Here is a 23,666-nt window from a genome sequence, read left to right on the forward strand (position 1 = left end):
AGAATAATTTTTTGAAATCACCTTAGGCTAGATAAGAATTTGTCAAAATAAGATGCAAAATGTACAATCCTTGAAGGGAAAAACTACTCCATATTTCTGAGATTTTGTATGATTAAAAACAGCATAAAAAATCATAAGATTATTAACTGGCAGAAAATATATGCAATACTTAGAACAAACAAAATATTGGCATACAAAATATATCAGAAATTCCTACAAATTGGGCCTGGTATGGTGGCTCACGCCTGTAATCCCAGCGTTTTGGGAGGCCAAGGCAGGCAGATCGCTTGAGCTCAGGAGTTTATAACAAGCCTGGGCAACATGGCAAAACCCCACCTCTACAAAAAATACAAAGATTAGCCCAGTGTGGTGGTGCACACCTGTGGTCCCAGCTACTCAGGAGGCTGAGGTGGGAGGATCATTTGAGCCCAGGAGGTGGAGGTTGTAGTGGGCCAAGGTTGCTCCACTACACTCCAGCCTTGGCTTCAGAGCGAGACCCCATCTCAAAATAAATAAATTCCTACGAATCAATACATAAGTGATTGTTACAGTCTGAATGTCTGTCCCCTCCAAAACTCATGTTGAAACCTAATTCCCAGGGTGATAGTGTTGGGAGTTGGGCCTAATGGAAGGCATTTAGGTCATGAGGGCTCCACCCTCATGAATGAATTAATGCTGTTACATAAAGGGTTTTCTGGAGTGAGCTCTCCCTTTTGCCCTTCCACCTTCTGTCATGTGACGACCCAGTAAGAAGGCCCTCACCAGATGCTGACACTGCGAGCCAACAAATTTCTGTTCATTATAAACAAACAGTCTGTGGTAGTTTGTTATAGCAGCTGAAAATGGATAGAGACAATGATCAATAAGCCAATAAAAAATAAGCTAAAGATCCAACCTTAAATGCAAAAAGTAACAATATTAATTCTCATCCACCAAATCTGCAGAAATTAAATAAAATGATGGGACATAAAACAAGGGAAGAAGAAAAAACCTCTCTCATACCATTGTTGTTAAATATGCAATTTCTTTCAGGTTTTTTTTGGAAACGTAATCTGGAAATACTTTAAAAATTACAATCTACACATATCCTTCAACCTAGCAAATCCAAGCCCACTCATTAAATATTTCTTGAGCATGTGCCAGTGTGTAGTGAGAAACTAACCTTCATTGACTAATGTGAGGTGATCCCGACACCCATAACATGTCCTGTCTTTATTTGCCTGGGGACTTCGGCTGACAGTGTAACAGTATGGTTTATGATAGGGGCTTTGGGCCATGCCATATCAGCTCTGACCTCCAGAGGAAATGGTATTAGCATGACTGCCAGGAGGGGTTGGAAACTAAAAGTCAGCAACAGAGACAGTACGTGATTGAGCCCCAGTAAAAACTCTGGACATTGAAAGCTCAAATGGGTTTCCCACATTGGCAACAGTCTGTGCATACTGTCACATATTTGGCTGGGAGGAGGTAACACTGTCCAATAAAAATCTTGAGTGCTGAACATTAATGGGCTTTCCCGGACAGAAACAATGTGTTACTACATTTTTGTTGCTGGGGAAAAGAACTGACTTGATGTACTTCCTCAGAAGAGAGACCGAACACCAGGAAAGAAAATACAGATTTCCCCAGACTCTACCTGCCATCACCATTTTGTTGTAATACACCTTAACTGTGAGTATAACTGCACGCTGCAACCCATGAGGCCTTCTAGTAAATCACTGAACATCAGGATGGTCTTGAGGACCCTGACACACCTCAAACTGGAAATATCCCAAATGCCCATTAATAAGAGAATATGTTAATTTAACTGTACTACACATGTCCCATATTTATGCTATCCATGAAAATGAATGAGTTCAGTTAAACCTGTTACACTGGAAGGAATCTCCACAATGTACTGTTACAAGACTAATGTAAGATTCCATACGTGAACAGGGAAAAGACACATTATAATATGCACTTAACACTGAAGTCACGGAGAAAGGGGGCAATGTTTTAAAAGAAAAGGGGGAAAAAAAGAAGAGGGAAGGTAACGCAAAAATTTTTTAATGACTGAGGAAGGGAAAATATTTAAATACAAATATAGCTAGTGAGTAACCAGTAGATCAACAGACGGATATAAAAGAAGGGTCTCCAGAATGTAAAAGTTCTTTCTCAATAGTGTGATTTCAGATCTCCTTTATTTTCTTTCATTACTTTTCTCTATTCTGACTTTTTTTGATAAACACATATAAAGTGCATAGTTTGAAATGACAGCAAGGCCATTTTCATGGAGTAAAAGGATTTCACCTATTTTCTATTTCAATCTTTCATTGGGTCTGGTTATAAAATTAGTCATTTATACCATGCTACCCTTTTCCTTCTTTGGTGGTATGGGTGTTTAATATAAGCTCTTAACCATCTAAATGCAAATGAGGGGGGGGGGAAAGGCATAATCACAAAATAACGCTAGGCAGTTCCTAAATGACTGAAATTTGCCTATAGTTGGACAAATCAGATTTACACATACATTTTTAATTTCAAAGTTGGTTATGTAAGTTTTAATTTTACGCTTTCTATCATTACAAAGTGAGCTGGGCTGCTGGTTACAGAAATTTTCTTTCCTTCTAGACACTAGACAGGAGAGACTCAGTGTAAGTGACACAATTATATCTTCTGTTTTCTTTGAGACAGAGTCTCACTCTGTCACCCAGGCTGGAGTGCAGTGGCGCCATCTCGCCTCACTGCAACCTCCGCCTCCGGGTTCAAGCGATTCTTGTGCCTCAGCCTCTCGAGTAGCTGGGATTAGAGGTGTGCACTGCCATGCTCAGTTAATTTTTGTATTTTTAGTAGAGGTGGGGTTTTGCCATGTTGGCCAAAACCATGTTGGCTCAAACTCCTGGATTCATGTGATCTGCCCACCTTGGCCTCCCAAAGTGCTGGGATTACAGGCATGAGCCACCGTGCCTGGTTGACACAATAGATTATATATCTATCTCCCTTGTTTACTATACAAATACTTACAGTTATACTTGGTTTTATGGTGCTTCATTTTACTGTGCTTCCCAGATTTTGCAGCAACCCTATGTCAAGGAAGTCTACTGGTGCCATTTTCCAACAGTAATGTGCTCACTTTGTGTGTCAGCATTTCTTTTTTGAGAGGGAGTCTCGCTCTGTCACCTATGCTGTGCAGTGGCATGATCTCGGCTCAGTGCAACCTCTGCCTCCCAGGTTCAAGCGATTCTCCTGCCTCAGTTGCCCAAGTAGCTGGGATTACAGGCATCCACCTCCACACTCAGTTAATTTTCGTATTTTTAGTAGAGACGGGGTTCCGCCACGGTGGTCAGGCTGGTCTCGAACTCCTGACCTCAGGTGATCCAACTGCCTCGGCCTCCCAAAGTGCTGGAATTACAGGCGTGAGCCACCACGCCCAGCCCCTGTGTCGGTATTTTTTTTTTTTTTTTGGCAATAAAGGGTTTTTAAATTAACGTGCATATATTTTTTAGACATAATGCTATTGCACACATAGTAGACTACAGAATAGTGTAAACATAACTTTGATATGCACTGGAAAAAACAAAATATGTATGTAACTCAATATCTGCTTTATCATGATGGTCTGAAACCAAACTTGCAATTTATTTCCATAGTATGCCTGTGTATTTATCACAAAATGTCAGAGCTGAAAGGAACTTCATGTTGCTGGGTTTAATTCTCCCTCAGTATATAGAAAGGAAACTAAGGCCAGAGAGGTGGAGAGGCCGCATGCCAAAAATCATGAAGTTAAGAGGAGAGCTGAGATAGGAACCAAGTTCTTCTGATTCCAGGCCCAGTGTTCCTTCCACTATATGACACAGCCCTGATATTGTCCCCCAATGCACCACCCCTAATTGATGACATGGTCATCTCATGTTAGCAGAGTAAACAGAAGAGTCCAAGAACCTCTGGTTGTTTGCAGATGGTCGCCAGAGAACCATGATGACAAAGAGGATCATGGAGAACAGCAAGCGCCAGATGGCATCGTCTACCCACAGCTCCCGCCAGTCCTACAATACAGGGGAGAAGTACAACATTTATACACGTTATCTTAACCCCTTGTTCATAAAGCCTTTGGCATAGAACAAAAATCACTTATTTGTTCATTCAAGTTATGTTTACTAAGAGCCTGCTACGTGCTCAGTACTGTGGTAAGTGTGGGGAAACAAAGTGAATGAATGTAGTTTTTGCCCTTGTAGTGCTTACTGTTGTTAAAGAAAATGCATCAACGGAACAGAGTATTTGTCAAAGCTTCATCATCCCTCTGAGAAGCTTTAAGAAAGGGTTTTATACAGGGTTAAGAGAAAGTTACCTTACACAGTGTAAGAGAAAGTTACATTAGGTTGGTATACTTTATAATTTTCATTTTCATTATTTATTGAACAAAATAAGAGCCTTAGCTGCTTCTGAAGAAATTCTACTGTCACAGTCGTTGAGCTCAGATCTTAAGGATGTGGCTTCTATTCAGATTAGTATTATTTACACATATGGTACTTAATATTTAGTACTCTGGACTTCTTAAGATTTTTAGTTAAAGTAAGACTGGGTTATAGCACACTGTAGTTATAACTTACAAAATTCTCTCCCAAAACTGGGAGAATACAGTCAGAAAAAACAAACAAAAAACTACTATACCAAGCACAGAATACTTAGGGGGAGGGAAGTATCACAACCCTCAGAGTAGAGACCTAGCTCTAATTTTTTATAAGGTATATAACTTAGAAGAACCTTACCACTGTCATCAACATCATTAGTTGTTTATAAGACAGTACATTATTCATAAATGTGCTTATAACTCACCGACTGACATGTCACTATTCTGAACTTCATGGTTGTCCAGATGATAAACACAATGGATGCTAACAGTAAATGAAAAACCAGGTCAGAGTATGAATGCTGGTTTACATCCCCAATTACATTCCCCCATTTCCGGTTAAGTGGAATCCCACACACCCCAAACCCCCAAATACATCACAACTCTATCAGTTATTTTAACAAATGTATTCAATACAAATGTACTGTATACCTGCTATCAGCAAGGCTCATGATACATACTCTGGCCAATCCTTTCTCTATTTAAAGAATAATTTGGTAATAATTTTATTTGCCACCTGGCTACATCAGTAACCAGTGTGGTTGGAAAATAAGGTATTGGAAATATAGCTCTTTCCAGCATTATCAATATAATTTTTTTCTCCTTTTATCCTTAGTATAGTAATGCTAATTTTTCTTTGGCTGGTCAGATGAAAAAAAAATGGCTGATAAAATGACTGTAACACAAACAGAAGAGCTAGTTCCAATCATAAATCAGACCTCACTATTCCTGGTACAAGGGTCAGGAGGTAGGCAAATTAGCCTAGTTTGGTTACAGTCCACCTAATGTCAATTTTTTACATATGCTTGCTGACATATGTAAAAGCACTATAATAGCAATGCACCCTAAAATTCTACAACTATTTAATAAAACTAAACAAACATGTGGTAATGTCTTCTAAAAGGAGCACTCTCTGGCACTTAAGCTAACTAACCTCAAGAAAAAGAATGCCTCAAGAAAGAATGCAAATAGAAGAGGGATAAATGAAGAGCTGAAATATGAGGTTGATTTCCAGCTACTGTACATAAAATAAATGGTTCTCAACTTTTGAAAAACCATAGATCCTTCTGAGAATTTGACAAGAGCTAAGAACCCTTTTCCAAGTGAAATATACAAAACTTTCTATGCCCACCCATGGCCTTTCAGGTTAAGAATGTCCATTCTAAACAGATCACATTTGAACTCCAAGAAGAAAGTCCCAGACTTACCTGCCACTGCCAAAATAAGCGTGTTGGTGAAATGCCGATACAAAGAGAGTTTTACAATGTTCCTCCGAAGTTTTAATAGCTTCATTGTTTGAGTCAGGCTAATAAATATGTGTTTGCAGGTCAAGGAATTCAACATTCAGGAAAAAACAGTAAGCTAGCCAATTAGTTTTCAGGTTTCTTTAAGGATCTGGGGTCATGCCAATAAACTTATAGATCTCTCAGAGGCCTTATAGCTCTCTTATTCTCACTTAATCTCACAAACACATCAAGATGAATAAGAAAGTCATCATTTTATTTTCTTTTCCTTTTTTTTTGTGAGGCAAGGTCTAGCCCAGGCTAGAGTGCAGTGGCACAATCACGGCTCACTGCAGCCTTGACCACTGAAGCTCAAGCGATCCTCCCACCTCAGCCTCCCAAGCAGCTGGGACTACAGGCATGTGCCACCATGCCTGGCTAATTTTTAAATTTTTTTGTAGAGATAAGGTCTCGCTATGTTGCTCAGGCTGGTCTTAAACTCCTGACCTCAACTGATCCTCCTGCCTTGGCCTCCCAAAGTGCTGGCATTACAGGCACGAGCCACCATACCTGGCCGGAAGTCATCATTTTCAATGAGACATTAAAGAGAAGACAGAACCAGAATAAAGTAAGAATGTACAAAATCACAAGAGAAAAAATATAAAAAAGAGAAAGGAAGAGGCTTTCTAGAGAAACAAAAAAAAAGACAGAAAATAAATAGAAAGAGAAATGGCAGAAGATAAAGTGAACATGAGTAACAGGCAAGGGACAAAGAGTTAACATCATCTTCTCTCTCCCTTTAAGGTGGGTAGCTCTGTTCTCATCTGTCCAGCAAATCTAGTTGAGGGTCATAATTATACTCGTGCCTATAATCTCCCAGAGATCTACACTCAGTCCCCTCATGCCATCTTAAGGAACGTGCCATCAGTTGCCTGCACTACCCTGAATTAAGAGGACCTTACAATTGGTTGAGAAGCTCATATGGTTTGCTTCCAAAAGCAATGACTCTCCATTTTCAGAACATTATTCTCAAGTAGAAGTTGCCAGAGAAAAACAGGAGGGGAACCGGTGACTACTAAAAATGGTATCTGCTCTCACGTTCAATGTTCTTTTCTTTTTGAGACAGGGTCTCACTCTGTCACTCAGGCTGGAGTGCAGCGGTGCGATCTCGGCTCACTGCAACCTCCGCTTCCAGGGCTCAAGCAATTCTCCTGCCTCAGGCTCCCGAGCAGCTGGGACTACAGGTGCAAGCCACCATGCCTGACGAATTTTTGTATTTTTTGTAGAGATAGGGCTTCGCCATGTTGCCCAGGCTGGTCTCAAACTCCTGAGCTTAAAGCAATCTGCCCATCTCAGCCTCCCAAAGTGCTGGGGTTACAGGCATGAGCCACTGCACCTGGCTCAATTTTCAGAATGAGAAGCAGATACAAAAATAAGGGATTTGGCACTTGCTCTGCCCTTACAGAGCCTTAGCTGTTACCTAGTCATTGGGTTATCTTACTGTACAATCCATTCCCACCTCCCTCTTCTCTCAACGCTTGCAGAGGTTCACAAAACACTTGGAAAGATACTAATCTAGAAAAGCTTTGGCTATTTAGACCAAGGACACTTTAACTGAAAACTCTTATACAGCAACCCACTCAAATTCACAAAACAATTTTGTTTACATTCACAGTTTTTCAACAGTCACAATCTATCAGGTCAGTAATAATGAAAACTGCTAATAGGACCAAATATATAAAAACCAAAACAAATTCAATATAAGATAAAGTCCAAAAACTTGAATCCTTTAGCCATCAGGCCAAGCCCCTAATATATAAATTTAATTTTAAAGAGCAGGAGAAAAAGATTGCTCAAATAGAAGCTTCTTTGTTATCTGCTGGTTGACTCTGCCTGTAAATGAATCAATTATTTATTCTGAAGGGTGGAAATCTTCAAACAATTCCAAGCCAGCTTTTGAATGAGGCAAGAAAACACTCACTCCATAAGGGTTAAAACCTGCTGAACATACACAGAGTTTCAGAAAAGTCAAAGCACCTTACATAGTTTCTGAAATCAAATTTTAAGGATCAAAATCTTTTCATAAGTTTCAAAGCATTTAAGAATTGCTAGAGGCTAAAAGGCAGAGCAGGACCAGCACAGACAGTGATTCTAACACTAAATGATTAGGAACACAAACAACAAGTGCAAAATCAAGATGAAATGCTCACTTAAAAGAAAAAAGCCAAAAGATTTTATCTTGAGCTCGGTCCACAGTCACCAATTTCCAATTTGATTTTTAAAATTAAAAAAAAAAAAACAAAAAAAAATGCTTACCTGAACCCTCAGGTTGTTAAGACTTAGCATGCACTGTTCCCCACACTAAGGAGTAATCAACAAAACTGATAAAAACTCTTTGCAGAAAGATCAATGGAAACCCATCTCCAAGGGGAGAAAATGGACCGTCATCAAACAAGCCAATGAGAAGGATATCCACCAGCACAAGGCAGTGTCTAGGAAAGCCAAGGGGATAAAGGCCAAGGAAGCAAGATCAGTCTGGGCCTGCAGACAAAGAAAAAGAAGTGGTGAAAAACAGATGTCTAGAGAGGCACAGAGAAGAAACCACCACGATTCTGCATTTACATAATCACTGGAAAGTTTTTGCATTGAACTGAAAGAAAATAAAAAGAACATTTGACACCTAATCATTCTTCCCTTCTTATAAACCATCATGTAGAATATACAGCTATAAGCATTTCACATAAATTGTCATTTACAATCTCGAAACATACTGCTAAGTACGAGTTTTTCATATATAAAGATCCATGTTAACAAGTGACCATATTCCAAAAAAGTTCTAATGTTTATAAGCCCCATCCTTAATCTATCATTTCCTATTATTGCAATTTTGGCTACAAGTCTGAAAAGACTTTTCTCGTATTTAAAAAAAATTACTGCATCATATACAAAGAATTATTAATTTCTAAAATTATAATATTTTACAAATAAGAGCTCACCCCAAAATAAAATGTAAGGCAATTATCTGTCTGAAAAACTATGCTGCATGTTTCCAGGAGTTTATATAGAGTATGTTTTTTATATAACCCTAATTACCCAATCAACAGACATTACTGAAAGGATATCCATAAAATAACACAGGCGTCAATTGCTGAGAGGGCCAGGTTTACTATCAGAGTCAAGGGATAAGAAAAATACTATAGCAACAGCAGAAGAAAGAAAATGAAATTGACAGGGGGTTAAAGTTGCTAAAAGTCTAAGAGAATTACACACAGAGGACAGTGTGATTTGAAAAGCAAATGTGCATCCACAAAGTGTTTGATTTAAGAGGCAATTTATTGCAAAACATATTGAGCCGTTTTCTTGTGGGCAAAGCCAAGTTTATAGTTTTTACAATATTGAATCTAATAGGTTGCTGTGGAGTCTGACTTTTTTTAAAAAATAAGAAAATTAATTGAAATGGCCTAGAGAAGCTTACACTTCTTCGCATTAATCCAGTGGTAACATAAATTTCTTTTCTTCTCTTTTTTAAGGAAGAGGTATCACTCTGTTGCTGGAGTGTAATGGCATGATCATGGCTCACCGCAGCCTGAACTCAATCAGTCCTTCCACCTCAGCCTCCCAAGTAGCCAGAACTACAGGCGCCCACCACTGCTCCCAGCCATAAATTTCTTTATCACTTAGATTCTTTGGTTTCCTTCCCTGGCAAAGGGAATAATTATACAATTCTCAAAAATGGTGTGAAACTTCATTAGCTGCATTTTTTTTTCTTTTTTTTTTCTTTTTTTGAGACGGAGTCTTGCTCTGTCGCCCAGGCTGGAGTGCAGTGGCACGATCTTGGCTCACTGCAAGCTCCGCCTCCCGAGTTCACACCATTCTCCTGCCTCAGTCTCCCAAGTAGCTGGGACTACAGGCACCTGCCACCACGCCCAGCTAATTTTTTGTATTTTTTTTTTTTTTTTTAGTAGAGACAGGGTTTCACCATGTTAGCCAGGATGGTCTTGATCTTCTGACCTAGTGATCCGCCCGCCTCGGCCTCCCAAAATACTGGGATTACAGGCATGATTACGCACCCAGCCTCATTAGCTGCATTTTAAGGAAGTTTTTGAAACTGAAATGTTGATTAAGAAACAACAGTTACTTTAGATTAGATTAACTAGTAAGTGTATGACTCCAAAGTCTGCCATTTACACAAGAATTTCAGTCTGGATTTCAGTCTGGATTCCATCGATTAGAAAAAGAAAAAAAAATGCAAGTCTACTGCTTGGGAGGAAGAACTAAAACAATTAGCAATTTGGAGACAGGTGGAAAAGCATTCATTCCGGGCACACACTAAATTTACAAAGCTCTAATAGATTAAAAAGAGAACATGAACTATACATATATTTTGAAAATCAGAGCCCAAAAGTGACTTAAAGCAAACAGAAAGAAGCCCACAGACATTTCCAATCCACACCGTCAAGATGTAAACAATATAATTGAACTGACCACAGAAAATGAGATTAAGCAGTACTAACCCCAGTAACTCTGAGGACCCCTTCCATGCCAGAGAACAAAAGATAGAGGGCTCCTGCTACTACAACCTTATGAAGAGTGACTCCAAGGCGTGGCCTAAAGAGGAAGCAAGGAGATATTTGAGTACGTATGGGACAAATCCCGAAACAAGCTAAGTAACAGGAACTTGTGTTAATTAATATAGGCCAACAATTTAAAGCAATAAATAATATACACTTGATTCACCTAAGAGAAAAAAACTAAGACCTTATGGTCTTAAAACAAGATAGGGAACACTACAACTTAAGATCTTGTGTCTGGTTACCACATTTTAAAAAATGTTTCCTCAGAGAGTTTTGAAACATATTCACAAGTAGTATAATGCACCCTTATAAACCCTTCACCGAGGCCCAACAACCACCAACCTATGGTCAGTTCTGTCCCATGCATACCCCATCCCCTTTCCACCCTTTCATATTCTCTTGATGCAAATCCTAGACAGTATAACTTTGATATATTTCAGTATGTGTTTTTAATAAATGAGGACCTTATTTTTCTTTGGTATTTCAATGGCTACAAAAGGGCTTTTCTTTTTTTCCCCTAAAGAAACAGGGTCTCACTCTATCGCCCACGCTGAAGTGCAGTGGCCCAGTCACTGGAGCCATGAACTCCTGGGCTCAAGCGACCCTCCCGCCTCAGCCTCCTGAGTAGCTGAGGACTACAGGCACGTCCCACTACACCAGGCTAATTTTTTTTTTTTTTTGATGTTTTGTAGAGACAAGGTCTCACTGTGTTGCCCAGGCTGGTCTAGAACTCCTAGGCTTTAGCGATTCTCCTGCATTGGCCTCCCCAAGGGCTGGGATTACAGGCATGAGCCACTGTGCCTGGCCCACAAAAGAAACTTTTAAAAAACATCACCAAAATACCACCATCAAATCTAAAAATTCTAACGATTCCTTAATATAATCAAATATCCTATTACGGTTCATTAAACAGTATATTTGCAAGCTCGAAACCTAATATATGAAAAGTCTTCTGAGCAACTTCTGTTTGAAGGAGAAAAAGTCTTAACTCCTTGAGATTCAAAATCCTACACAACCAGAATCCACATGTTAACAAAATCCTTAGGTGATTCCTTAGTGTAGTGTAGTTTAAGATGTGCTGCCTTAAATCATGTCTGCATAGGCCTTACCAATATTTGTTCTTATATTTTTTGTTATACATTGGGGAAAACTCCATATGAGCAGGGAATTTTCTCCCCATTCATCTTGGAAACCTAGAATACTTCCTGGCATATAGGAGGCACTCAAATAATTGTTAAATAAATAAGTTTTAAGAATTAAAATTCCCCATATCTCTAATCCCATTTAAAGCAAAACTCCTTTAATTGAATAAACAAACTTAAAACAACTAACCTTAATCCTACTTAAAGCACTATAAAGTGATGCTATAGCATTACTTAATCCCACTTAAAGCAAAATTCCTTTAAATAATTGTCTAAACAATTATTCTAATTCCTCTCCTCTTATACTCTCTGGAACTCTCCCCAATTAGGCTTTTGTCCCTATCACTTCACCAAAACTATCACTATGACCCTCCATATAGGTAAACTCAATGGCCAATTCTCACTTGACCTATCAGGATCTCTTGACACAATCACTTCCTCCTTGAAACACATTCTTCAGTTTTCTACCCACCTCACTGGTCTCTCCTCAATTTCTTCTGCTAACTACTTCATCTTACAGACTTCTAAATAATATTAAATATTCAAGGGCCCAGCCCTTGGACCTCTTCTCTATATATACTCACTTCCTTGGTGACCAAATCCAGTCTCATAACTTTATTTATTTATTTATTTAACTTTGGAGATGGAGTCTCGTTCTGTTACCCAGGCTAGAGTGCAGTGGCATGATCTTGGCTCACTGCAATCTCCGCCTCCAGGGTTCAAGCGATTCTCTTGCCTCAGCCTTCCAAGTAGCTGGGACTACAGGTGCATGCCACCACAGCCGGCTAATTTTTTGTATTTTAGCAGACACAGGGTTTCACTGTGTTGTCCAGGCTGGTCTTGAACTCCTGACCTCAGGCAATCTGCCCGCCTTGGCCTCCCAAAGTGTGAGGATTATGGCATAAGCCACCGCGCCTGGCCCTCATGACTTTAAATAATATCTTTATCTTCATGACTCCCAAACTTTTATCTCTGCCCCAACCTCTCCCCTTTGTTTCCCCTACTTAGTTATCTAATTCAACTCCAATCTTGCCCCTGCTCCACACTTATTTCACCTAAGGTCTTCCTGAACTCAGTAAATCTTCAATTCCATCCTGCCATTTTATCAGATCAAAACAATTGGCATCATCCTTAATTCCTCTTCTCTTTCCTATCATACATCTGATCCATCAGCAAATTCCACTGGTTCCAACTTCAAAATATATATAGAATCTGATCTCAATTCAGCATCTCTTCCCTTGGGTATACATATAGCTCCCTCACCTCCTTGAAGTCTCTGCTTAAATGTCATTAAGTGAAGCCCTCCTTGATCACCCTATGTACAACTGCAAGCTCTAGCTCCTGCATTACCTGCTCCACTGCACTTTCCACTGACATATTAAAATATTTTACTCACTTAAATTTTGTCTTTGTCCCCTCCCTCCACAAATGTAAGCTCAAAATCTTCTGTTTACTTGCTATATCCCCAGGGCCTAGAACAATGCCTCAAAGAATGCCTATAGAAGACACTCCTCAATAAAAATAAAATTTTTTGGATAGAAAAATATTTTCAGACAGTTACAGCAAGAATGCGTTTCCCATAAAAAATCTAATTTGCAAAAAATATTTTGGAAGTATGGAAATATATTTGGAAGTATGGAATACATTTGGATTTGGAAGTATGGAATACATTTGGATTTGGAAGTATGGAATATATTTGGAAGTATGGAATATATTTGGAAGTATGGAAAATGAAACACATTTTCCCAACATTTACAATGCTACAAAATTTCAAATACCTTTCTTGTTTCAGAATTATTTATTTTATCAACTATTTCAGAACTACTACATTGGGAGCATGCAATACTGTTTTAATTTAATCAGCATTTTAATTTGCTCTTCCATACAGGAAGTTAATACTTACTTGACGATGCCATATCCCAGACTGACTATGATGACCAGGGTTCGAGCCAGTGAGCGTTTCACTGCTGAAAGCAGCTCTGCAAGGATCAAAGCACCCTGGACTATGAAAAAGAAGGGAAGAAATAGCACCATAATCTAGGTTTGGCAACAGGCCAGATGCCAAAACTAGACTGCTGCTTTCTACACTCTTCAGAATAAGCATTGATATTAGTACTGCTAAAATAGAGTACTTCTTCCACAGTTTTTACAGTATACAAGCTGATGCCACTCACAATCTTACTCATGTCTATGTATGGCAATCTGGGTGCACTCAACTCAGCTCCCTCCCCCACCTGCCCCCAAATTCACTAAAACTTTAACAGAATACCTCACCCTATATGGACAGTTTGTAGCATCAAGACAATTTCCCCCATTTTTAAAAACTGTGAAATACAGCTACACATAGAAAAGCACAAAACACACTCGTGTACACACTTGTTGGCATGTACAGCTTAACTTTTTTCAGATCTACTATTTTCAAGACCTTTCAAAGACCAGGGAAAATCTTATCAGTTTATCTCACAATAATAATTATGACTAAATTAAATGGTCTGACAAGAAAAAACTGAAGCAATCACAAAAAACTACAGTATAAAACAACTTGTCATTACCAGTTCACCTTACTAAAACCATAAGCACTCTCCTATTTTCTTGATATGACTATATTTTATCAGTTAGATGCACTTTCCCACCACATTTTGAGGTTTTTTAAATCAAGGTGTGTCTTACAATCAGTGACATTTTACAATTAAATTGACAGCTTTACTTTCTTTCTTAGATGTATAATGGTGCCTTTGAAATCAACGGAAATTGAGATTTGATGTTAATAATCATTCCCAAAATGGCCACTACTGTTGTGACTTTTGTGAGCATATTTCAGTAAAATTACTCTTACATCACTGAACTCATAAGATTAAAAACAAAAGTCAGAATCATAGTGATTCTGCTTAAGATACTGTAATAATTAAGTAATTGAAAAGTTAAGCCTATGTAGTGACTGCTGACCTTAGGAATATTTTCATACATCTCACCTTCCAACCACTCGAACTGGCAAAGATTTTCTGGTTACTTACCAGATTCTCCTTTGTATCGGATATTCTGAAATTCTGCATAGAAGACAGCTTTCTCAAGCATTCCCAGGAAGATGACAGCACCAATCCAAAACTGAATTCTCAGGAGATCTCTCCAGTAGCAGGCAGACCATGCCAGCCACAGAACACCAAACAGGACATATACAATACACATCACCATGAAAAACTGTTATCAAATTGGGTAAAAGATAAAAAGGAGAATTAGGGCCAAGAGCCAAGTCTGTAGATTTAGAATCAATATATACTTTTTTTTTTTTAAGAGATCGGGATTTGCTATGTTGCCTAGGATGGTCTTGAACTTCTGGTCTCAAGCGATCCTCCCATCTCTGCCTCCCAAAGTGTTGGGATTACAGGCATAAGCCACAGCGCCTGTCCTGAATCAATATACAGTCTTAACAAGTTACAAAAATATATTATACCTTCTAGTTAAGAAATAATTCTTCCTTTGGAGCTTAACACTAACTAATATGAAAGCATTAGCTTGTCTTGAGCAGAGAAGACTACATATGAACTTGTCCTCAAGAGCGAATGCTCTCATATGTGTATATATATGTGTGTGTGTGTGTGTATATATGTATGTATCACATATGTATACCATATAAAAGGTGCTTTTATACACACACACACATATATGGTATATATAGAAAGCACTCAGCCTGCTCTCCTATAGTAAAAGAGCTTTTTCTGGTCAGGCGTGGTAATTCACACCTGCAATAGTGCTTTGGGAAGCAGAGGCAGGAGGATTGCTTGAGGTCATGAGTTCAAGGCCAGTCTAGGCAACATAGCAAGACTCTGTCCCTACAAAAAATAAAAATTAGGCCAGGCATGGTGGCTCATGCCTGTAATACCAGCAATTTGGGAGGCAGAGATGGGCAGATTACTTGAGGTCAGGAGTTCAAGACCAGCCTGGCCAAAACATGGTGAAACCCCGTCTCTACTAAAAATACAAAAATTAGCCAGGCATGGTGGTGCGCACCTGTAGTCCCAGCTACTCAGGAGGCTGAGGCAGGAGAATCGCTTGAACCCAAGAGCTGGAGGTTGCAGTGAGCCGAGATCGTGCCATTCCACTCCAGTCTGGGTGACAGAGTGAGACTACATTTCAAGATAAAAAATAATAAAATAAAATAAAAATTAGCCAGGCATAGTGGCACACGCCTGTTGTCCTAGCTGCTTGGGAGGCTGAGGTGGAGGGTAGCTTCAGCCTGGAGTTTAAGGCTGCAGTGAGCCATTATCCATTATCATGCCACTGCACTCCAGCCTGGGAGACAGAGTGAGACTCTCTTTTTTTTTTTTTTTTTAAAGAAGGAGCTATTTCAGCTCACGATCTAAAATTATATAGATGAAGACAACACTGAAGAAGAAAAATGGCATGATGATTAGGATACATCTAGAGGCAAGGAAACACAACAAAATAGGAAAACTATTAAAGGGAAAGGAAGAAGAGAATAATCATGAACAAAGAAAACTGAAAATATATTAAGGATATTCTGAGACACAGATGTATGCACACATACATACATACACACACAAAATGAAGAGAAGGGAGCTTCATCATTTTGTTAATTTTTTGTTTTTGAGACAGTTTCACTCTGTCACCCAGGCTGGAGTGCAGTGGCACGATCTCAGCTCACAGCAGCCTCTGTCTCCTGGGTTCAAGCAATTCTGCTTTAGCCTCCCGAGTAGCTGGGACTACAGGCGCCTACCACCACGCCCAGCTAATTTTTGTATTTTTAGTAGAGATGGGGTTTCACCATGTTGGCCAGGCTGGTCTCAAACTCCTGACCTCAAGTGATCTGCCCACCTCAGCTTCCCAAAATGTTGGGATTACAGGCATGAGCCAGGGCACCCAGCCTCTTTTAGTTAATGTAAGTGGGATCAGAAATGATAGAGTTGTAGTAAAAAGTGCCCCACTATGCATCCTAGAGAGAATGTGAGATGATCTTTGAGGTATTTCCACAGGTCACTGACCCCTTCATTGTATGGATAAGAAAATGAGGCACACAAGGGTATACTGACTCTCTCAAAGTCCCAGTCTAATAAGAAATAAATCCAGGACTACAAGCAACATTTTCTGAATTGCATAGGAACAATTCATTAAAAAGAATACTGCCACAAAACATGGGACAATCTTTGAACCCAAAACCATCCAACACTGAGGTTAAATAATATAAAGTCACTTACAATCATCAAGGGATAGTCTTCAAGTGTGAGGTATTCATAGGGACCCTTCACTTCAACAGTCACTGCCAAAACAGAGTCCTCAGAATTAATTTACAGGATGCAGAAATTAAACAAAAATATTGCCTAATATTTGTTTAATGAAATTAGTAAGAATTTCATTGGGTCATTTACTTTTAGGCACTTCAATCCTGGTCAATATTACATTATATTTGTACAGCACTTGGAAAGTCATTAAGTGTTCTCATAGTTCATGCTGTGTCCTGCACAGGTTTCCATGCCTCCACCATAGTCTGAAGTGGGAAGGCTCTTTTGTTTCCATATTCACATCTTAAAAAAGACTAGATTGAATATTTCCTCCACACAGCCTTCTCTGGCTGCCCATCTGGAACAACTCTACACATACTCTAAATTCTAAACATACTTCATATATACTTTTCCTTACAACACATCAGTAAAATATGCCTTACAGGACTTCCTTTTTACATATTGCCATCTTCTTTGTTTTCTATCTTTCCTCACCTGTACTTTCCTATTGCTTTACTATTTTTTCATGGACTCAAATTTTCTTTTATTGCTACATTCATTTATCATTTTCGGAATGAAGGCATTGGAAAAAAACTTAAAAATTTAAATTAACTCACACAAAAAAATATACCATCCCTCATACAAGATTGAAATCTAGCTTCACAATCAGGTACCCTAGATGCTCACTCCAAAATAAAAATAACTCAAAAGTTCAGATGCTTCAAGGCAAAGCTCCATCCAATAAACATAGAATTGAACTTCCCCAAAACCTGCTAGTTAACATTTTTCGAAGAACTTGTTAATAACAAAGTGTTTAATGAGACAGATAAAGTTACAGTAATAACATAAATCTGAAAGACATATTTGCCTTAGTAAAGCAAACATTGACTAATTTTAAGATTATCTGTAATTTAAAAAACTATTTCAAGATGGACTATTTTATTATTGTATTGATAAAATAATTTGGATAAATTCTAGGCATAATTAATAAATAAAAATCTGACTTGAGTGGTGATCATCCCTAGAGACAGACTAATAACTGTTCATTCAACAAAAATTCCCTACTAGCTTCTGATATACCATTATTTAAAGTAAACTACATCCAATACTTACATGAAAAAAAGAGCATTCCATAAGAGCAATTATAAAAATTTCAGAGCAGAACGATTATTAAATCTATACCTTCCTAATTCAATAAAAGAGTAAACAAAATAATTAGTAAATACTTGGATCATATTCTTTGCTTACTCTATGCCTTGGTCAGCAAAATACAGCACATGGGCCAAATCTAGCCACCAGTTTTTTCTGTTAATAAAGTATTATTGGAACACAGCCACATCCACTCATTTACATATTGTCTACAGCTGCCTCTGCACCACCTCGCAGAGTTGGGTAGTTATAATAGAGAAAATATTTACTACCTGACTCTTTAAGAAAAAAATCTGCTACCCCTGCTCTATGCTAAAGTATACATTTACTAAGCACTTATTATTTGACAGGCCTATGGAAAACACAGCAGACAGCAACATGAGTAAGATGTTTTCTGCCATCAAATGGGTAACCACCTTGCAGGGGAGAGGGAGTTGACAAGCTACATAGAGAACTATCCCTCTCAGCCAGACTAGAAGGATAAGTAGAGAACTATCCCTCTCAGCCAGACTAGAAGGATAAGTATGTATTTTCCAGAACAAAGTAAAAAGCCTTCTAGGTAGAGGAAATAACATGAACAAAACAGCTGTGAAAATGTGTGGTATATTTAAAGAACAAATATAGTCTGAGACTGCATATAATACCATATAGTAGTGGTGTTTTGACATAAGGCAGCAAAAGGTAAACTGGGACCAGTTGTAAAGAGTTTTATAAACCTTGCGGCAAAATGTAGACATTTTATAGGCAATGGGGAGCCATTAAAGGTTTCAATGAAGGGAAGAAAAATGATAAAACTGTATTAGTGATGATGTATCTTCTCCATTCCAAAAAAAGACGGGTATTTTTAAAATGAAAAAACAAGGCCAGGTGCGGCAGCTCACACCTGTAATCCCAGCACATTGTGAGGCCAAGGCGGGCAGATTACTTGAAGTCAGGAGTTCAAGACCAGCCTGGCCAACATGGTGAAACTAAAAATACAATCTACTAAATAAAAATCCAGTAGATTTAATAATTTAGCAGATAAATAATAATTTAGTAGGTTGTAAAAACACAATCTACTAAAAATACAAAAATTAGCTAGGTGTGATGGTGCAGGCCAGTAATCCCAGCTACTTGGGAGGCTGAGGCAGCAGAATCACTTGAACCCAGGAGGCAGAGGTTGCAATGAGTCAAGATCACGCCCCTGCACTCCAGCCTGGGTGACAAGAGTGAGACTCTATCTCAAAAAGAAAAAGAAAAAAACAAAAAAGGATATAAGCTCAAAAACAAGACAGACATTTCCAAGAATCAAAACAGAAACTCAAAACAGTGCACGAGGCTGACTCCATGATCATGTTGGGCTCTTGGGCCAAAAGCAGGTTATGGTAGTTGGAAGTGCTGTCCCTATGGGATCTATGGTAGTTGGAAGTACACTACCAATGTACTACGGTAGTACATGGGATCATTGAAGCTAGTAGGTTTCAAAGAAAAAGAAGAGGGACCAGAGCCAGGCTGGATGCATGAAGAAGCTGAAGTAGGGTGGAATACAGCTTCTCTTCCAACCTTTTCAAAGAAAGAAGGTTGCAAATGAACACTGGAAACTGTGCCTTGAGACTATAATCCATTAGAAAGTCATGGGCCTAAAGAGACAGGAGGATACACATGTATGAGTGAGGGGGAGAGGGGCAGGGAGAGAGGGAGACGGAGGGAGGGAGGAGGAGGAAGAGAAAGAGAGAGAGAGAGACAGAGAGAATATGCGTGTGTGTGTCAAAACGAAGTAGTGGTATCCCAGAAGTTCAACAATGATTTAATGTTAGAAGATCAGTTAATTTAATGTATGACATTAACTTATTAAATGAGAAAGCCCATATGATCATTTAAATCGGTACAATTAAACTATTTGATAAAGCTAAGTATTCATTCTTAACATTTTTTTAAAAAAAGGAAACTATTCTCATTAAACTAGGAATAGAAAGGAACATCTTTAACCAAATGAAGAATATTTCAAAAGTTCTACAGTAAACATAGTACTTAATGGTGAAATATACCAATACAGCCAGTAAAGTCAGGAGCGAAGTAACGGTGGCTGCCATCATTGTTTCTATTCCATATTCTGCTTAAGAAAGCAGGGTAGGAAAGGGCCAGGCACGGCGGCTCACCCCTGTAATCCCAGCCCTTTGGGAGGCCAAGGCAGGCGGATCACAAGGTCAGGAGATCGAAACCATCCTGGCTAACACGGTGAAACCCCGTCTCCACTAAAAAATACAAAAAAATTAGCTGGGTGTGGTGGCGGGCGCCTGTAGTCCCAGCTACTTCGGAGACTGAGGCAGGAGAATGGCGTGAACCCAGGAGGCGGAGCTTGCAGTGAGCCGAGATTGCACCACTGCACTCTACCCTGGGCGACAGAGCGAGATTCCGTCTCAAAAATAAATAAATAAATAAATAAATAAATAAATAAATAAATAAATAAATGGAAAGCAGGGGAGGAAAGGAAATTGCAAAAACACAAAGAAGAAACAAGGGGGAAACCACAGGAAATAAGACCAGTTAGGAAGTTCTTGCAAATTCCAGGTAAAAGATGATGACTCTATGAACTAGGCAGCAACCTTGGAAAGGAGAACACTTAAATTCTTGAGACATTAAAAACTACCAATGTTAATTAATTTTTTTTTTTTTTTTTTTTTTTTTGAGAACAAGAACGAAAGTTCTTGTTGCCCAGGCTGGAGTGGAATGGCGCGATCTCGGCTCACCACAACCTCCATCTCCCGGGTTCAAGTGATTCTCCTGCCTCAGCCTCCCGAGTAGCTGGGATTACAGGCATGTGCCACCACACCGAGCTAATTTTGTATTTTTAGTAGAGACGGGGTTTCTCCATGTTGGTCAGGCTGGTCTTAAAACTCCCGACCTCATGTGATCTGCCTGCCACGGCCTCCCAAAGTGCTAGGATTACAGGCATGAGCCACTGCGCCCGGCCAATGTTAATTAATTTAAAATTTCCTTATCTCTGGCTTGGTGACCAAGTTTTGACAATTCTAGTTCAGAATACTGAAAACATGTTACTAACTAAAAATTTTAAAAGCAGGAGTGTCAAATGAAGGAAATAGAAATCTGATACCTGTAATACCTAATAAAAAAGCATATGTAAAGTACATGAATGACATAACCAGATAATAACATAACCATTAAAAAAAAAACTGAACTTACTGGTAAAAAGATTACTCAGTGAATTTTCTTTTGATGATTCCTTTGAGGATGAAATGCCAATATGTACAATAAAAATGTATGGTGCATCTTGCCAAGTTTGCAATGGTTCATGCATTGCCTAGAAAGGGAAAAGGGCATCACATCTGTAAATCTTAAGAATTAAGAGCACAAATTAATAATACAATATGCAAATTTTGCTCCAGAATGTGCCCAGAAATATGGTAAAGTCCTTCTCTTTCATTCATTGAAACATTAGGCACAACAAACCAAACAAGCCTAGTGCATAAAGTAGGCTAGATTATGAATTACTAAAAGGCAAGATACCATGTCTTGTACACAAAAATCACATTTAACATATTTTTTTAATGAGGAAATCCCCAACTAAAATCACTAACTTAATCTCTGTTTAACTAAGCCATACTAGGATACTAGTTTGTGTTTTATGCAGACATTACAAAGGAATTTAAATAATTATTTAAATCACCTTAAACAAAACTTAAGGATGGTATCGTAAAATGAATTCTAATCACCAATTCCTGAATCTAATCCCTTTGTTCAACATGCTTCCCAAGAATATCAGAATTTCTGCTGACATGGTCTCACATTTATATCAAAAATTTAACCTTGAGCTAGTCTATGTGGTAAGCAAGAGTCACTACCCCTCAAAGTCAAGGAAGACAAATTAACAGTCTCCAAGTCCTTGATTTTGAGGGGTAGTGACTCTTGCTTTGCACATAGAATAGAGTCTTCACAAACAGAAGACTAAGACACAATGATAAAGAGGAACACAGAAAATAACTGGTTTCTCCTTCCTTGGAATTGCAATTTACTACCATCTGGTCTTAAAAGGAGAAACGTTTATCCAGAGATCTCTGGGTAAGCTTCTATGATCTGTGAACCCCCCAAAATGAATAGCTGATTTTTTATGTTTATGCATTTTCCTGTGGAGCCATAGTTCTCCTCAAATGGTTAAAATATCCTACAACCAAGAAAAGGCTTAGTTCAAAAATTATATTCCATGATAAAAATCCATGTCAAACAAAGCAGACTAAACAATTCTCCAGATATCCATTTACTAGGTTATCTTAGTAAAATTTAAGAATATAAATGCCTTCCTAATTAATACACTGATTTATCTCCACCTAATAGTCTCTGACGAGACTCACGACCAATTTGTGAGAAAACTTTGCAGCTTCAAAGTTATGGGTAATACATGTCTGCTTAGCCATAATTACAAAACCTTTCCTGAACTTACTCATCAACCTATAAAATGCTGGTGTAATAACCTGCTCTATTAATTATATATGTCTTAAAACCACCTCTTACAAATTCTAAAATAAATTGATCAACTCTCATATTCCAGGATTTGAGAAAGTTTATATTTAACTCTGGAATGCAGAGATTCTGACCCTGTAAAAATAACATTTATATGCCAGATAACTCTGTTAAGCATATGACATTTATTACTTTTTTTTTTTTTTTTTTGAGGCAGAGTCTCGCTCCATCGCCCAGGCAGGAGTACAGTAGTGCAGTCTCGGCTCACTGTGACGTCCGCCTCCCGGGTTCAAGCAATTCTCCTGCCTCAGCCTCCCAAGGAGCTGGGATTATAGGCGCATGACACCACACCCAGCTAATTTTTTTTTTTTGTATTTTTGGTAGAGATGGGGTTTCGCCATGTTGGCCAGCCTGGTCTCGAACTCCTGATCTCAGGTGATCCACCCACCTTGGCCTCCCTAAGTGCTAGGATTAAGGTGTGAGCTACCACGCCCCGGCCCATTTACTACATTTTTACATCCTCACAGCAGCCCTATCAGATAGGTATTATTATTAACTCCTTTGTAAACTAAGGTAAATTTTACACAACATAAAATTCACAATTTTAATGCGTATAAATCAATGGTATGTGGTACAAGCACAATGATGTGCAAATATCACCTCTATCTAGTTCCAAAACATTTTCATCAACCGAAATGGAGACCCTGTACTCATTAAGCAGTAGCTCCCCATTTCTTCCTCCTCTCACCACTTGCAACTACTTATTTACTTCCTGTCTCCATGGAGTCATCTATTATGGTCATTTCATATAAACGTGTCTAGCTTCTCTCACTTAACATAATGTTTTCAGGGTTCATCTATATTGCTGTATGTATCAGTGCTTCATTTATTTTTTTCTTTTTGAGTTGAAGGAATTGGCAAATATTTTATTGATCATGGTTAACTGTTTTCTAAGTACTGAGATCCAAGTTTTGTTTTTTTTTTTTATACCTTAAGTTCTAGGGTACATGTGCACAACGTGCAGGTTTGTTACATAGGTATGCATGTGCCATGTTGGTTTGTTGCACCCATTAACTCGTCATTTACATTAGGTATTTCTCCTAATTGTATCCCTCACCCAGCCCCCGACCCGAGGACAGGCCCCATTGTGTGATGTTCCCCACCCTGTGTCCAAGTGTTCTCATTGTTCAATTCCCACCTATGAGTGAGAACATGTGGTGTGTGGTTTTCTGTCCTCAAGAGTTTGCTCAGAATGATGCTTTCCAGCTTCATCC

General features: G+C 38.7%; 1 protein-coding gene across 2 annotated transcripts in view; it reads right to left on the reverse strand.

Annotated features, from left to right (window-relative positions):
• TMEM87A (transmembrane protein 87A) overlaps positions 1 to 23,666 on the reverse strand; it is a 62,501-nt gene that overhangs the window by 12,352 nt on the left and 26,483 nt on the right. For both annotated transcript variants that reach the window (XM_055098323.2, XM_055098322.2), the window contains exons 7-15: positions 21,118 to 21,235; positions 16,762 to 16,823; positions 14,563 to 14,746; positions 13,452 to 13,551; positions 10,347 to 10,440; positions 8,301 to 8,373; positions 5,818 to 5,922; positions 4,816 to 4,874; positions 3,922 to 4,025 (exon numbers count right to left, since the gene is read on the reverse strand). In XM_055098323.2, the coding sequence (XP_054954298.1) occupies positions 3,922 to 4,025; positions 4,816 to 4,874; positions 5,818 to 5,922; positions 8,301 to 8,373; positions 10,347 to 10,440; positions 13,452 to 13,551; positions 14,563 to 14,746; positions 16,762 to 16,823; positions 21,118 to 21,235 (899 nt within the window). The remainder of the gene's footprint in view (positions 1 to 3,921; positions 4,026 to 4,815; positions 4,875 to 5,817; positions 5,923 to 8,300; positions 8,374 to 10,346; positions 10,441 to 13,451; positions 13,552 to 14,562; positions 14,747 to 16,761; positions 16,824 to 21,117; positions 21,236 to 23,666) is intronic.

This window comes from Pan paniscus, chromosome 16, assembly GCF_029289425.2.
Source record: "Pan paniscus chromosome 16, NHGRI_mPanPan1-v2.0_pri, whole genome shotgun sequence".
NCBI lineage: Eukaryota > Metazoa > Chordata > Mammalia > Primates > Hominidae > Pan > Pan paniscus.